This window comes from Saccostrea cucullata, unplaced genomic scaffold (genome assembly GCF_032062105.1).
Source record: "Saccostrea cucullata isolate Sc308-1 unplaced genomic scaffold, CSIRO_AGI_Scuc_v1 ctg4258, whole genome shotgun sequence".
Classification (NCBI taxonomy): Eukaryota; Metazoa; Mollusca; class Bivalvia; order Ostreida; family Ostreidae; genus Saccostrea; species Saccostrea cuccullata.
Window position 1 is genome coordinate 7,806 of NW_026931206.1, and position 15,740 is coordinate 23,545.

Here is a 15,740-nt window from a genome sequence, read left to right on the forward strand (position 1 = left end):
TGAAAAAAAAAGATCTTTTAAAACTATTTTATATAATTCTTTGAAATCAATTCTTACCTGAAATAAGTTTGAAAACTTAAATGTAAGGTAGGTGTATTTTCATCAGAATAAAAAGTGTATTTAAATAGATACACAAATGTTATCTAAATAAGTTAACATTTTTATTCAATAGTATCATTTGCATAAAAAGAATAGAAATAAAGATAAATAAATAAAATAAATAACCTAGACAATAATTCCCATCATCCATGTCCATTTAAATTTCTTAAAATAGGTACTTATCTTACAAAATAATGCTGTGTAATGCTATGTAATGCCAGCATTATACTGGATTTTATGAAGTAATGCATTACATTACCATTACATGTAATGCAAATTTTTGGGCATTACACATTACTAGCAATACTTTGAGTTCATGTAATGCATTGCAATGCATTACCATTACAATTAGCATTACCCGAAGCCTGGTGGATAATGATATCCTTTTGTACAATGCGCATGGTGACCATCAAAACCAAAGTCCCCTGCCTTTTGAGCGTTGTTTATTTCATTTATTTTATGGGTGCTTCAATTAACCATATCTGATATGTTTAAAGTTTAAAGTAAACGATATTTTCGGGATTCAATAATTATTTTATCGTAAAGAAATGTATCTATTTTTCTAAGTGTAATGAAGTTCTCAGCTATGTTAGGGACCGATATGGAAAATGTGACCTTTGCGCCGTTTTATTTTGTATTTAAAAAATATTACAAAGCAACTGAATACTTGTAGAAAATGTAATATAGCTATCAATAATGGACAGGACCGGGCCGTAGTTATTACCAGTTATATCGCATGTATCAGCTGTTTGTCACGTGACTTGTATAAAAATAGAATTGTTAAGCTGTTAGGAAATGAGGATAGTACAAGGGCATACGCTTGTTTTTCATGAAAAAAAATTGATACACATTAAAAGATGTTTATTTCCTCTACCCAAAAAGTGCTGGGAGCTAGTCTGTGCTCTTTACGAAGTACTGAAAATTTTGCCGTAAATGCTTATAATAGCTAAAAATTTCCACTTCGCTTTTAGTTCTTTTATAAATAAAAATAATGTTATGCAGATCAGGATCAGCTCCAAGCACTTTTCAAAATAAACACTATATAAGCAATAAATATTCCAAATTTCAGCCCAAACAAAATAGTCTATGCCCTTGCACTTTTGATGTAAATCACGAATACTCTTATCGTTTTAGCGATATTCTCTGCATTCCTTGCCCCTGGGCAGCTCCAATGCTACTAGATAAATTCACATTCTATACAAATTGTATTTCATTAATTATTTTCTTTTAGTTTTAATGATTAGGTCTAAAAATTAGCAATGGTATCATGTTTATAAAAGCATTCTTGTAATTATTTAACCAGTGAATATAGGCCTCTGGATCACCTGTGCTGCGTCATGTCAAGGCTGATGACGTCATATTTGACGAAAGGCTTTTTTCTATTACTCGACTGTATTGCGATCAAGTATTGTAATTTTACAAGATTTTACAAATAATTGATAAAATAAAGAAATTCAAGTTGTTATTTACGCAGGATCATGTCGTTAATTAATTTTTGTGGCTTGTAAAATTTCAATGACGTCAGTGTGCAAGGAATGTGAACTCAGACCTTCCTTAACATAGCTGAGTTGGCGATCTTTCATATCATATTACTAAACAAAGGACACGTCTCTTCCCAGTTTGCTTTCACTGGGCAACAAACAAATATCATTTTAAGACATCTCGCTTCCTTCACTTAAACAATCAACCCAATCAATGAGAACTTATGATAGTCTTCTGCCTTTATAAACCGTGTACAAATTATTATCAACTTCTGGAAAGGAATTTACAAGACATACGTTTAACTTTAGAGCCGTTCGTTTATTGAATACGACTGAGTCAACCATTTTTTGTCACAAGTGATCTACCTTATGAAGTCATTTTCACATTGTGATGTCACAAACACGGTGAAAAACTTTCCATTGCATATGTTATTTAAAGAAAATGTGCATGACTTAATGTGTGTCAAATTTCATTCTGATCTGACTTGTGGTTTTGTAAATATAGAGATAATTCGCGAACTTTTTGATCACCCCTCGTATCTACTTAATCCTACCTTGAGATTTTTCCTCAGTAAAGCCATTCTAAATAAAAAGAATTTGAACAGATAAAAGCAAAATTATATCGAAGTCTAAAATTAGAACTTGGTTCTTATGATGAAATAAACCCACTAAGTCTTCGCATTTTTCATCGTGAAAAATTTGCAGCTTCCATGAAACAGACAGAGAGAATAGTAAGGGGAAGATTGACGACGTATAAGGCATATACTTTACAATGTTTGATATCCATTGTGTTACGAAATACTGCCTTCCTTTAACAGGATATCATTAATTCAGATCTAAAGTGCAATAAGGTATTATAAGGCTAATATAATACCCAATTTGCTAAGACTTTCCTACAAATTAGGATGTTACGAAAACATTCTGTATCTAGCTATGCACCTCTATAAAACTTGTAGGTACATGTATGAAAATTCACTCAGACATTAACGGAAGGCAAAGGAGAAATTGTCGTTACCGCTACTCTATGATGAAGAAGAGATGCATGTATCATCTGATAAAAGAGATATTTCATGGCAAATACAAGAAATCTGTCAATAAATATATGGAGACTACAAATATATGGGGACTCTCTGGAATCTTTAGAGTCCTACCAGTGTTCGTTACAGCATGAACCAACTCATCAAATTCAGGAAGCGACACGATTAAGAATGCATAATCCTGCAATGCATGATCAAGCTTGTTCTTATGTAATGTCCCTTCAATTTTTATCTTAAACTGTATATAACTAAATTTTCGCGACACCTTATTTTCGCGAGATAGTCATTGATTCTTGATAAGCGAGACAAAATGTTCACGAATCGTGGTAATTGCTCTATATGATCTTAAGGAATACTACTGTGGAATCATTTCTATTCGTAGGGGTCAATGTTCGTGGGTAGCCAAAAGTTTCCTGGTTCGTGGGGACTTAATTTCGTTGGTAACAAGTTCTATTTCGTTCTTTTTCTCCATAATTAAAACAAAGAAAGGTAACTCCGTCAATGTTGGTTATTTAAGTTACAAAAACGTATCGGCGGCTTGCACCGACAAAGTACAGCCGTGATGTCACGGTAAATTATGATAATTAAGAACATTACTGGTACACGGGACATCTTTTTAAATCTCTAAACCAATTCATGCTAATTGGCTTATTAACACCCACTCCAAAATCGCACTGAAAATTGACCTCATCAAAGGGGCATTTGAGCGTGTTGGTTTATAATGTAAACACTAGTTAAATTTAACATTTGTATTTATCATTTTATTACTTATTGTATATAGTTAACGATGTCTTTGATATTAATACTTTTTTTGTTGTTTTTTATTTTGGTTTTGTTTCAATAACGACATACAGATTGTCTTCTTTGTGCGCGATCACACGGACACAAGGGTAACGGTTTTTTTACGTTATCAGTTTTATCATAATAAAAACATATGTTTGTATATACGTTCGTGGGGATGTTCGTGGGGATGTAAATTCATGGGTCAGGGGTACCAACGAAAGCCACGAACAATGGTCCCCCACGAACAATGATGATTCCACAGTATTATACGCGAGAACTTAATTTTCGCGAGCACACTGTCTCGCGTAATTACGCGAAAATAAAGTTCTCGCGAGTAAAAAGTGATTACAGTATATCCTTTTTTCAGGTGATTACATTTTGATGTTTGCATACTCCTGTCTATTTCTCGCTTAAATAACCAATATTCTACATGTATCAGGATTCTCCATCATTTGAAATTTTACCGTGGCGCAAACTTCACGCAAAGTCTAAAATTTTTTCGAGCATTTGTAAGAAAAGAAAACACAGATTCGCACTTTTTAAATCACGCATTAATTTGAAAGAAAATATAATTTTGCCTAAAAATATAATTGCATTAGAGGATATTGTTACGATAAGACCGTTTCCAAAATATGTATTGCGTATTTATGCATTTATATACTTTAAATTACGATCTACATGTATAAACCTCCCTACACATGTAACTAAATATTATTAAATAGGTATGATTTCTGTAAAACGCATAGAACATACATATATTATTATATTTGAAACTTATACCTGTAAATAAATCAACGTATAAAAAAGTTCTTTATAAATCAATGTTTTTTTCAAGAAATTTTGTAGTGATTGTTTTCAGATGCTCAAAAACTTGCAAACTTTTAAGTTAAAAACAACGACACAAAACTTACATTTATTGGGGATTCCCTATTTTTTCGTGATCTATAAACCATTTTTAACATAAGGATATGGAAATAACGAACAGTATTCAATCTCAACGTCCATTAAACAAATATACAAAATAAGAGCAGAGCAAACACGGACCTCCGAAACATCAGAGGTGGGATCAGGTGCCATGGAGGAGTGAGCATCCCCTGCCGACCGGTCACACCCGCCGTGTGCTCGTTGTCATAATCAGGAAATAACGGAAAAAATCCGTGGTCAATTCAGTGTATAAATAATGGACTAACAATTGGTATGAAAAACGTCAGTCAGCATTTCATTCAATGATAAATTGTATTTGCTGACAAGGTCATTGTATCGACCATAGAATTTACGAAATGATGACTTTAAACGAGACTGTTGATATTCTTGTTTCATCAACTTGCTTGTCAATAATTTGCCTCGTTTAAGAAATTGTTCATACGCAGAGCATGCTCTTGCGTATCGAATCAACTGAGATATAAATACTCCGTATGCAGGTGATGAAGGTATATTGCTGCATAAGTAAGGGAAGTTGACGATAGAAAAGTTAAAGTCATCACGTTTATCATATAGCTTGGTTGTTAGATTACCATTAGTGTCTTTTTCAAGTAAAATATCCAAGTATGAAGCAGAAGTGTCGGACTCTGTGGTATCTTTTATCTCAAGCTCACCAGGATATATCGTGTCGACGTAGAAATGGAAATTATCATAATTAATTGACAATACGTCGTCGATACCTTTGAGTTGAAGGCCACAGCAAGTGTTTTCTTCTTTTCACGCAAAAGATTTTGCATAAATTCTGCTTCATATGAATATAAAAATAAGTCTGCTAATAACGAAGCGCAATTTGTACCCATGGGAATTCCAATAGATTGTTGGAATACCTGGTCTCCAAAAACCACATAGATATTGTCAATCAGAAACTCAAGCATCTTCTTGATGTCAACTTCAGAGTACTTATGTGTGCAATCAGAATCTGTTTTAACAAAATAATTTTTCAAATGACCAATGACGAGGTAAGTAAACTTACGAGTTCCATTTTTGTTGAAGAAGCAGCTGTCAATGATATCAAAAAGCCTGGATTTTAATTTGTCGTGGGGAATTGTTGTGTATAAAGTTGGAAAGTCGTAAGTTTTTATGCTGTTGATTTTTGTAAAGTCTTGTGATTTCAGATTGTCCAAAAGTTCTTTAGAATTTTTAAGTATCCACATCTGATTTACACCACATCTTGAATATATAGTTGTACAGTACTCTTGAAGTTTTTCTTTTACTACTGTCAATGTTTTAGTGAGAAGTAACGAAAGAGGCTTGGTTGAACATTTATTGGAACCTGCAATGTATCTTTGTTTGTAAGGATTCTTATGAAGTTTTGGAATCCAATATATATAAGGTAGTTCAAATTCATTTTGGCTCTGTGGAATATTAAAAGTATTCAAAACTGACAGGTGAGCATGCTCTGGCGTTTCGAATCATCCGAGAGATTAAAACCCTGTATGTAGATATATGTTAAAGCTCGATAAATTTCATTTTTTTCATTAATTTCCTTATTGATAATATCAATTTGATATATATAAACAGGATATCATTATCATCTACATACGATCTTGAAAAGAAGTGAAACCGGAGAAATTTACAATTGCGGATGAAACTTTTATCCAAGATAAAGTATTAAATCTTAAAACATGATGAAATGTTGACGTGTGCAGTTCATTTAATTTCAGTAAGATCTTAATTCTGGGGACGGGGGTTGCTGGCAAAGCAGATAGCACATAGAGCTGTCCACTGTCATGAATACAAATATCCTTTAACTTTATCCTTCGTAATTAAGGTAAGTGAAGTTGAATATAATTGAATAATAAGTAAACACCCTAATCCATCCCTGCCTCTACCATAGGGGCTTGTCTTCCGGATTGTTAGATGTAAAATAAATTTTTAAAATGTTGAATCTTCTTTAAATACACTTAAAGGTTGTTAAAATAAAGATCCTGACACTTTCAGGCAAGAAAAACCACGTTTAAAAAAGACGTACCACACCTATTTACATAAATTCTATAAGGGACGCAAGCTCCAATCTTAGAAAAAATACCCCTGCCCACTTCAGCGCCTATTTCTGGACTCTAAACCATTAATTTATTTCGGTTCTTTTGGGTCGATTCAGCGAGCTGAGCTCAAATCGAAGAAATTGTATCAGTTTAATGTTGATTAATTGCGTGTTCACGACTGACAATCGCATCAACATGTAGGAAAATCATCACTGTAAGGGACAGAGCCATGATACCGAAATAAATTTATTAGAGTCCAGAAATAGGCGCTGAAGTGGGCGGGGGTATTGAATAGGTTTTCTGCACCATTTGACTTTGGCGGAGACCACCGCGGTCATTATCACAAAATAAGTGGAATTGGAGGGTAATGGTCCATAAAAAGAGAACTTTATATGGAAAAAGCTTATATGCTAGATGTCAGTTTCTGATTTAACACCGATCGTGCAGCAAAATTCGGCTGAAAGATGGTTGACCCTACTCTTTAAGGACAGTTAACTGTCTTTAACTGCCGTAGATTTACGCGTGATTCATAAACTGTTTCATGTTTTCAGCTAGTGTTTATGTCCCCGGCATACATGGTGATTTCTTATTTTTTCATTCATTATTTTAAATATCAATAAAAATGCACATAAATAAGAAATGCATGATGCATCCTATGTGAATTTCCTTTCCTCGTCCACTGACACCATGACAAAAAAATGACAGCTACGAGAAATTTGACAACTATATTGGGCACTTGAACGTTCACAAGACATTATATCACTGATATTATCTATCATATTATATATTAATTTATGATTAAATAATTCCCATCTTTCTGATTGACTGAGATCCAACTATATGGAAGAAATATACTACATTATATTTAATTGCACGTGACGCTCTAGGTGAAAAGAATGATTGATCTAAAAATAGATTGGGTAATTCCAACGACTATGACTTCTTTCACGTGAACAAAACATCAGAGAATATATATTTTCGGGTAAGGGTGGTTGTAGGGGATGCAGGGACTTCCCTCCAACACTTTACTGAACAACAGATTTTACTTTTTTGGTCTTTCCCTGATAACACTCCTTCCTTTCAAAATCTGTTCTATGAAAAGACTGACATTCTATCTTTTTAGTGGCAACTAAAATAGATTTAAAAATGATTAGATCTACTTCTCTTTTGTATTTGGCTAGGACGTAATTAACAAGTAATGATCTGTATCATTTTATCAGTGGATCAAATAATAAAATAGTTATTGCTGTTTTGGTCAATACAATGATTTAGATATCTATAAAGTACAATATTCACCATTTGGGCACATTGAATATTGTAATTCTCAGATGGCTAAATCATTGTATTTACCTAAAACATCAATAATTGTATATTATATATTTTGAAGCACATTTAATAATTCAATTCATATTCATCTTTGTTCTCCGTTGAGAACTTTTTACATATCTACATAAATAAATTTTCTTCTTTCTTAATAAAATATCATTGAGGTAAATCACATAAAAGCATAAGGAAATTTTTTTCAGATCTTTTTCTCAGTTTTTCATTATAAAACGGAATGCATCACATCCCTCGACTATCAGAAGCGGTCTATGTGGGACTGTCCTATGAATTAGGGACGCCTACAGAATTGAAGATTAGAAGGGATGTGATGGACATCAAAGAGTTAGTACAGAAACCATTAAACAATTTGAAAGGGTGTGACAAAATGCTGAGTGGTAGTAGGCGTGAGGGATTCAGCTAAAGACTTCAGATTCCGATAGCATGTTCTGGCCCGCAGACTACAAAGTAATTTGTAATCTCTCTCAGATGAATCACCATGTGCTACAGCAAACTGTGATTCTGATGGAGTGCAATGATCTTCCACCCGGATTTACTAGATTAATTCTGATGTCCCAATCTCAAAATGCGTTGATCAGATTCTCCTGTGTAGCAAGGAATAACAAACTATATATCAGTAGTAAACTCTACCGCGATACTTATTTGCAATCCTTTCGAAATCTTGATGCAACCACTACAATGGCTTTTCAACATGGACCTTGTTCTTCGTATGTCATAATGGGAAACATAGAAGTAGACAATGCTTTCTGTTTTGGGGCACACCTCTGGCCGACAATGGCTTTGCCATGTATACAGAGGTGTCGTCAAAAAGGATGGCCATCCGAAAGTGTTCTTTCAAATATATTAAGTGGAGGATTCCATGTTGTTCCAATTGGCAGCGCACCTGAAAATGAAGAAGAATGGAGAATCTCATTCTCGCAAGCAGAACACAAAATTGTTTATTCAATGAATCATACTAAGTTTTTGTCCTATGGCCTCTTTAAAATATTTTTAAAGGAAGTGATTAATTTTCTAAACCAAACACCTGTTTTATGTTCATACTTTACCAAAACAATTGTATTTTGGGCGATTCAGAATGATAGTGCTTTGACATGGACCCCTGAAAATTTACTGCCTTGTTTCTGGAAATGCTTCAAATTATTAATATACTGGGTACATATTGGGACATGCCCAAATTTTTTTATACCACAATGTAATATGTTTCGATTGAAAGTGACTGGGTCTGTACAAGTTTCATTATTCAGTCATTTATTTGCCTTATATAGCAAAGGGGTATCATGTCTTCTTCTTAGTTCAACCTTGAGATCTTTCCTCAGTAAAGCCATTCTAGATAGAACATTAAGAGTTTGTACAGAAGAGAGTAGAATGATATCTAAGTCTGAATTAGAACTTCGTTTTTTTTATGAAATAAAACCATTAAGTCTTCGCATTTTTCATATTGAGGAATTTGCAGCTTACATGACACAGACAGAGAGAGCAGTAAGGTTAAGCTTGACAGTGTATCAGGCAGTTACATTACAATGTATGACATCCATTGTGTTACAAAACACTGCCCTCTTTTTACAGGATATCATTAATTCAGATAGAAATCGCAATAAGATATATTATCAGGCTAATAAAATACCCAATTTGCTAAGACTTTCCTACAAGTTAGGTTATGTTTCGGAAATTTATGTACCTCTATAAAACACGTAGGTATGAAAATTCACTCAGAATTTCAGATATTTACGGAAAGCAAAGGAGAAATTGTGGCTGCCATATAGTATATATGAAAATATAGATGCCTACATACAATGTGTGGCAAGGATGTCTCTGGGCAATAAAATACGGAGAACTCTATTGAAAGATATATTTTTAGAATTCGAGTACACATACATTGATGAACTCAAATTAGAATAGAAGATCAGTAGAAAGCATGGGAATCTACAATTATTTATACCACCATTAGTGATATTACACATGTTATTTACACTGAATCATCACAGACTGGGTGACACAGTCAGGTCACAACAATCTTTAAAGGATCTACATACTCTGCTACTCTATGATGAAGAAGAGATGTATGTATCATCTAATAGAGGAGATATATCATGGCAGATACTTGGTATCTGTCAGCAAATCTGTGGGGACTATCTGGGATCATTAGAGTCCTATCAGTGTTCGTTACAGCATGAACCAACTCATCAAATTCAGGAAGCGACAAATGTAATATCTGTTTTTAGGTGATATTTTGAAGTTTGCATGCTCCTGTATATTTCTCGCTTATATAGCAAATATTGTGCATGTTACATGTATCAATGCAAACTATAATAAAACATACAAAATATGATAAAAAAAATGACTTAAAGGATATTGTCCGATTGTTTCAAGAGTATGCACATGTATAGCGGTATTTATTTTCAAACTTTAAATGACAATATACATGTATAAAACCTCCCTAAATATGCAATTAAATGTTTATTTATACTAGTCAAAATTTCTAAGTCCCCAGGCAAGTTTTTGCTTTACTCTGCTCTTATATTGAATTATTTTAACAGCATAATTTAATTAGTATACTGGATAGAAAAGTAGCAAAACATTTTTTTCTAAATTTATTTGTTTGGAGCACTTTGACACAATTTGCAGAAACGTTAAGGCACCCTAGAATTAAAGATTCACCACGTTAAAAAATGCAGTATCCATAATTCAAATTGATTCACAGCAAGACAACCGTTCCTCAAAGAATTCAAGCTATATAAAAAAATGATTTTGTTGTGTTCGTCGAAATCTAGCGATCTCTAATGATTAAAAAGTGATTCAGGTATGCTTTGTAGGTCAGAAATTATAAAGGTTTTAAGTAAAATAAAGTCATACAATGAAAGGAAACAGCACTCTTGTTAACAACGACCAGCTTTGGTCATTTAAACTTCACTCCCACACTGTTGTGTGAACATACACCGCATTTTAATCAAACTTTTTTTTCTGTTTTTTGTTATCAGTTAAAGATGGGGAACACAGGGATGTAAAAAAAATATGAAAAATACACCCGAAAAACATAGGAAATCGAACTTCATGCTTAACAAAAACGGTCAGGGTCGAGTAATTACACATTCGATTGCAATTATTTGGGCCTAAACAAGTGAGTATTGCAAAGTGAAGGCAAAATTGGAAGCAACTAGTGAACTGAAGCTAAAGTTTTGAAATTTTTGAAAAATTAAAAGTGGGGACTTAGAAATTTTGACAATCAAAAAAAAAAAAAAGGAAATATACATGTATATATAAAAAAAAGATTTGGTTTTCATGTGTTGAGATTTGAGGGGAGTTAGGTCCTTGGTTAAGGGGGGGGGGGTAGTGAGAAGAATGTAGATATTAGTATAGCGTGGTGCATTTGATAAAGTCCGAATAGGGAAGTACGTTAATAATGTGCATCAGATTGCTCTTATGATAAATATTTGTAGTGTATGGCATCGTTTGAAACTTAAATCCAAGCGCTTATAAAAGAAAAAATCCCCCCCCTCCCCCCCCCCAAAAAAAATATCGGGTCCCATGGCGTTTATAGGTCAAAATTGCAGTTGATTAATAGGTAAGGGTTAGGTACCGGCAGTAAATAACACTCTGCCCCCCCCCCCCCCCAAAAAAAAACACTCCTACAATCTCCCCTGGTATTTATACATTTCTGTCATATTCCTACATTCCATAAAAAAAAAATCAACCCCGCTCCTACAATCTCCCCTGGTATTTCTATATTTCTGTAATATTCATAGATTCCCACATTTATTTCAAACATTAATATTTTTACTTAAAAAAAAAATTAAAAAAAAAAACATAACATAGATGTACCTCATTATATATACATTTGTGGTACCTCTCCATTATATAAACATACAGAGAGAAAATATCTTCAATTCTGTATGAAGTTTGTCAGAGGTCAGAGGTCAATACGTGACCTAATCACACGGCGCAATATCTACCGGTACATAAATTATAAAATGACCTGCTCTACTTGCTTTTCATGTATAAAAATGAATAAAATAAGCAAGTAAAATAATAATTATTTTATTTTAAATGTAAACAAGTATTTCATACAGTTTTTGGGCTATCGATTCGACCCGTGTACATAGAGAAAACTAGGAGCCTAGCGTTTGTTTACATTTTTCTTCACTTTTGTCAGCTGCACAGTCTCTAACGTTCATCCTTATTTTTTGGATAGACCTTTGGTTAAATTTTCATGATAAACTTTTATTTTATCTTTAAATTTTACTCACGATAAATGTGTAAATCTGTTGGAAAATATCTTTGCAATCATGCCATGAACAGCTGCCAAACACCTCGGCGTTTTCGTAGTTCAATGTAAAGCTGTCGCCAGTGTCTCCGTGTTTATCAGTGTTTTACGATAAGTATGCCATTAGTTACTAAATCGGTAGAATGTTTTTGATCAAATTGCAAATTAACTGGCTCGGACAAGTATCTCAATCCATTGGATCCATCCATCCCTTTCCAGCGACCGAAATTCCTCCAACTTTTTATCATCAAACTTCGGGCGTGTTTCTTGTGTCTTTTCAGCATCGATTATCATTTTTCACGAATAAAATATTCCCAGACAACAATCTGTTCACTATTACTGATCACAAGTAGCCTTATACAAAATATTCCCTTCGAAATAGATTCCTTAGCCTAATGAATTCGAAGCGTAACCGCCATGCAAGCCGATTTACACTTTGCGTCATTTTTCGAAATCTACGACGGACGGTTAGTGCAATAATTTAAATTCGAAAATATTCAATTGTCTGTCTCAAATGTATATATAAGTAATAAATAACAAGTTTATAAACTTCAATGGGAATTGAAGTGGGTCGGTACGTGATCAAATCTTCTGAGAAGGCCTTCGGCCTTCACAGGATTTGATCACGTGACCGACCCACGTCAATTCCCACTGAAGTTTATAAACTTGTTATTTATTTCTTAATTAACCAATCAGGTAATGCCTTCCAATTCAGCACTCCACTCTCCACTCTTTCATTCCTATTACGGTTAGGCCTGTTGCAGTTACCGCCATTTTTTGAGCAAGTAAACTAAAAAAAAAAACTAGAAGTCCAGATTTGAATAGCTAGTTTCTAATACACCGACAGAAAGTGTAACAATACACCCACAGCATATAATCATAAACCCACAGCATATAATAATGAAACCACAGCATATAATAAAAGAACCACAGCATATAATTATGAACCCACAGCATATAATTATGAACCCACAGCATATAATAATGAAACCACAGCATATAATTATGAACCCACAACATATAATAATGAAAGCACAGCATATAATTATAAACCCACAGCATATAATTATAGACCCACAGCATTTAATAATAGATCCACAGCATATAATAATACATCCAAAGCATATAATTATAGAACCACAGCATATAATTATAGACCCACTGCAGATAATAAAAGAACCACAGCATATAATTACAAACCCACAGCATATAATTATAGAATCACAACATATATTTTCCTCTAATACGATTTACTAATATTGAAAACTATAATAAGCTTTATGTGCATAATTTGGAAATAATATGAATCATTTCAAATTTATTAATTTGTTAATGAGTAGCCAAAAAAATCTTTAAAAGTTTCTTTGTCATATAGGCCTATGTTTATAAAGTTTGCGCTAGAAGTGATTAAGCAATCAGGTGATTATTAGTGCCCTAGGATGATGTACATATAACCATGGAACCTAAATGCACAAACTTTTGACTTCCATATAACTTTCTGAGCTTACAATACATCAAATCCAAATGCATCGATTATTTTTGAAAAAAAAATATCAAAAAGCTTAAAATTAAAAAAAAAAATAATGAGGCACAGTATAACATCATAAGAAAGTTTGCTACTATACTAGTTGTTATTTACTTAATCCTGTCACATAAGCCCCCCCCCCCCCCCAAATAGTATCTACAGTGAGGTAGAAAAAAGAAAATCCCATCGAACCTGATATAAGTAGGTAAGGAGACATAGTGAACATTGTAGAAACGCTTAAATGATATTTATAAAATACAAATGTTGTAATGAATTTGGTATGAATATCACACTGATATACAGGTATAAATAGAGAATATTACTTACTAAAATCCATATCATATGTCATATCGTCCCGAATGGCCCCATATCAGCCCGAGGGCTGATATGGAGCCCAAGGCTAATGTAACATATGATATGAATATAAATACGTAGTATTCTATTTCTCATATTTAAAAATATATTCTTTATTATTTATTTATAATTATATATTTTTTATATTTTATCATATAATTTATTTAAAAAAAAGCATTCTATTTATCATATATTTGAAATACTTAAAGTAGGACACAATACCAAAGGGGTAGATAGGCCAAATGTGTCCTCAAATTCAATTTTTCTTAAACTTTGATATTTTTTCTAGGAAATAAAATCTCTCTTAATATATAAAATGAAAGAAATTCAACCGCACATATTCTGCCCATATTGTCTGAAATATGGCCTATCAGAAACCTGCAAAAAAGATTGTAAAATCAGACACTCTACTTGAGAATGAGACTTATTTTAGAATTATAAATTGATCTCTTGCAAGTTTATGTTATAATTTTGATATAGATAACCTTTTTGCTACTTTAAATTAGTAAATCATATTGATAATGGACCATTTGAGAAAAATATTATGTAAAAGAAGAACGTACATAGCCTCGGAATTTAAAAATTCACATGTTAATATCCTACACTTAAAGTTTTCTAAAGAAAAAATGTTTAATGCAATTTTTGCAAATAATTAATAGAATGATTAAAATGGGTCCCAGAATTAAATGTGTAAAAATAAAAAAAATGAACAGGTAGTTTCTGATATTTTGGGGATTAAAAAAAAATAAATGGCAAAAAAAAATATTCAGTTGATGACGTCACAATATTTGACCTTTGTCCTATTGACATGACTTGACCTTTATAGTGCACAACGAACGGAGACTCCTTATATGTGACTCCAAATATCAGCCCTCTATTATTTATTGAACAAAAGATACACTGCATTTTATATCAGACTGTTACATCTTGTTTATTACACTTGGATAGCGTAAACACATTCCAATATGCAAACTCCACAGTGACCAACATATAGGATTCTCTGCTTTTTTCCATAAAATATGACGCAATCATGCCAAAACTTATCATATTTCTTACAGGGGTCATTCATTGTTGTCAATGTAGTAATATTACTCTATTTTTCTCCAGTATTTTTATAGAAATTAGTCAAAAAGAATCCAGGGGTATTTTGTATTACCTTAATATACGAGTTCACATATGGTCATTCAAGAATGTTTCGCGCCTGTATATGATCCCTTTCTTTAAAATCTAAAAGAGCCAATTTTAGGTAACTGAAAAAAAAAATAAGACCATAAATGTGATTAAATAATTATTTTACATGGATATTTAAATAAAATCAAGAAAATTAACTTTAAAACTTCATACAAGCGGTACTTCCGGTTTGATATGGAATTTCTGCCCGTCGGTCCGATACGTGATCAGGATTTTAGGACCGATCCTTGATATGGGGTATTGTGACGTCACCAGTATCACACCGTGCAGAATCGGTATAATTACTACTGAGAAAATGATAAAAGACAATATCAGTCGAAAACAAAATTTATTTTAAAAAGCTTATTGAGACAAAGAGTTACAATTTAAAATAACATTAAGCACATATAAGAATATAACAAAATTAAAAATGTGTGTCAATCTCAGACATAAAAAGAAAAAAATCGAAAAGTAGGGGTACATCCCCGAAATTACCTGTGATGAATATAAAGGCATATATATATGAGTGACTTTTAATTTGGGTACTTTTAATAATTATTGTTTAAATTCCATTATAAAACCCTTGTAATGATACAGCGTAAGGGTAATTTAATTCAAGGTATTAGGAAGGTAAATTTGATCTATTTGATACTTTCCTATGTAATTGACCCCACCAAGGAGGATCCAAAAATAAAATTTCATGAAACACTCCCAATAAAAAAA

At 32.8% G+C, this 15,740-nt stretch overlaps 1 protein-coding gene across 1 annotated transcript; it reads left to right on the forward strand.

Annotated features, from left to right (window-relative positions):
• Positions 1-5,973: 5,973 nt before the first annotated feature.
• Positions 5,974-10,131, forward strand: LOC134231783 (uncharacterized). Its single transcript, XM_062713747.1, has 2 exons — positions 5,974-6,152; positions 7,893-10,131. The coding sequence occupies exon 2, from the start codon at positions 8,131-8,133 to the stop codon at positions 9,391-9,393; it is 1,263 nt and encodes a 420-aa protein (XP_062569731.1). The 5' UTR covers positions 5,974-6,152; positions 7,893-8,130; the 3' UTR covers positions 9,394-10,131.
• The last annotated feature ends 5,609 nt before the right edge of the window (positions 10,132-15,740 follow it).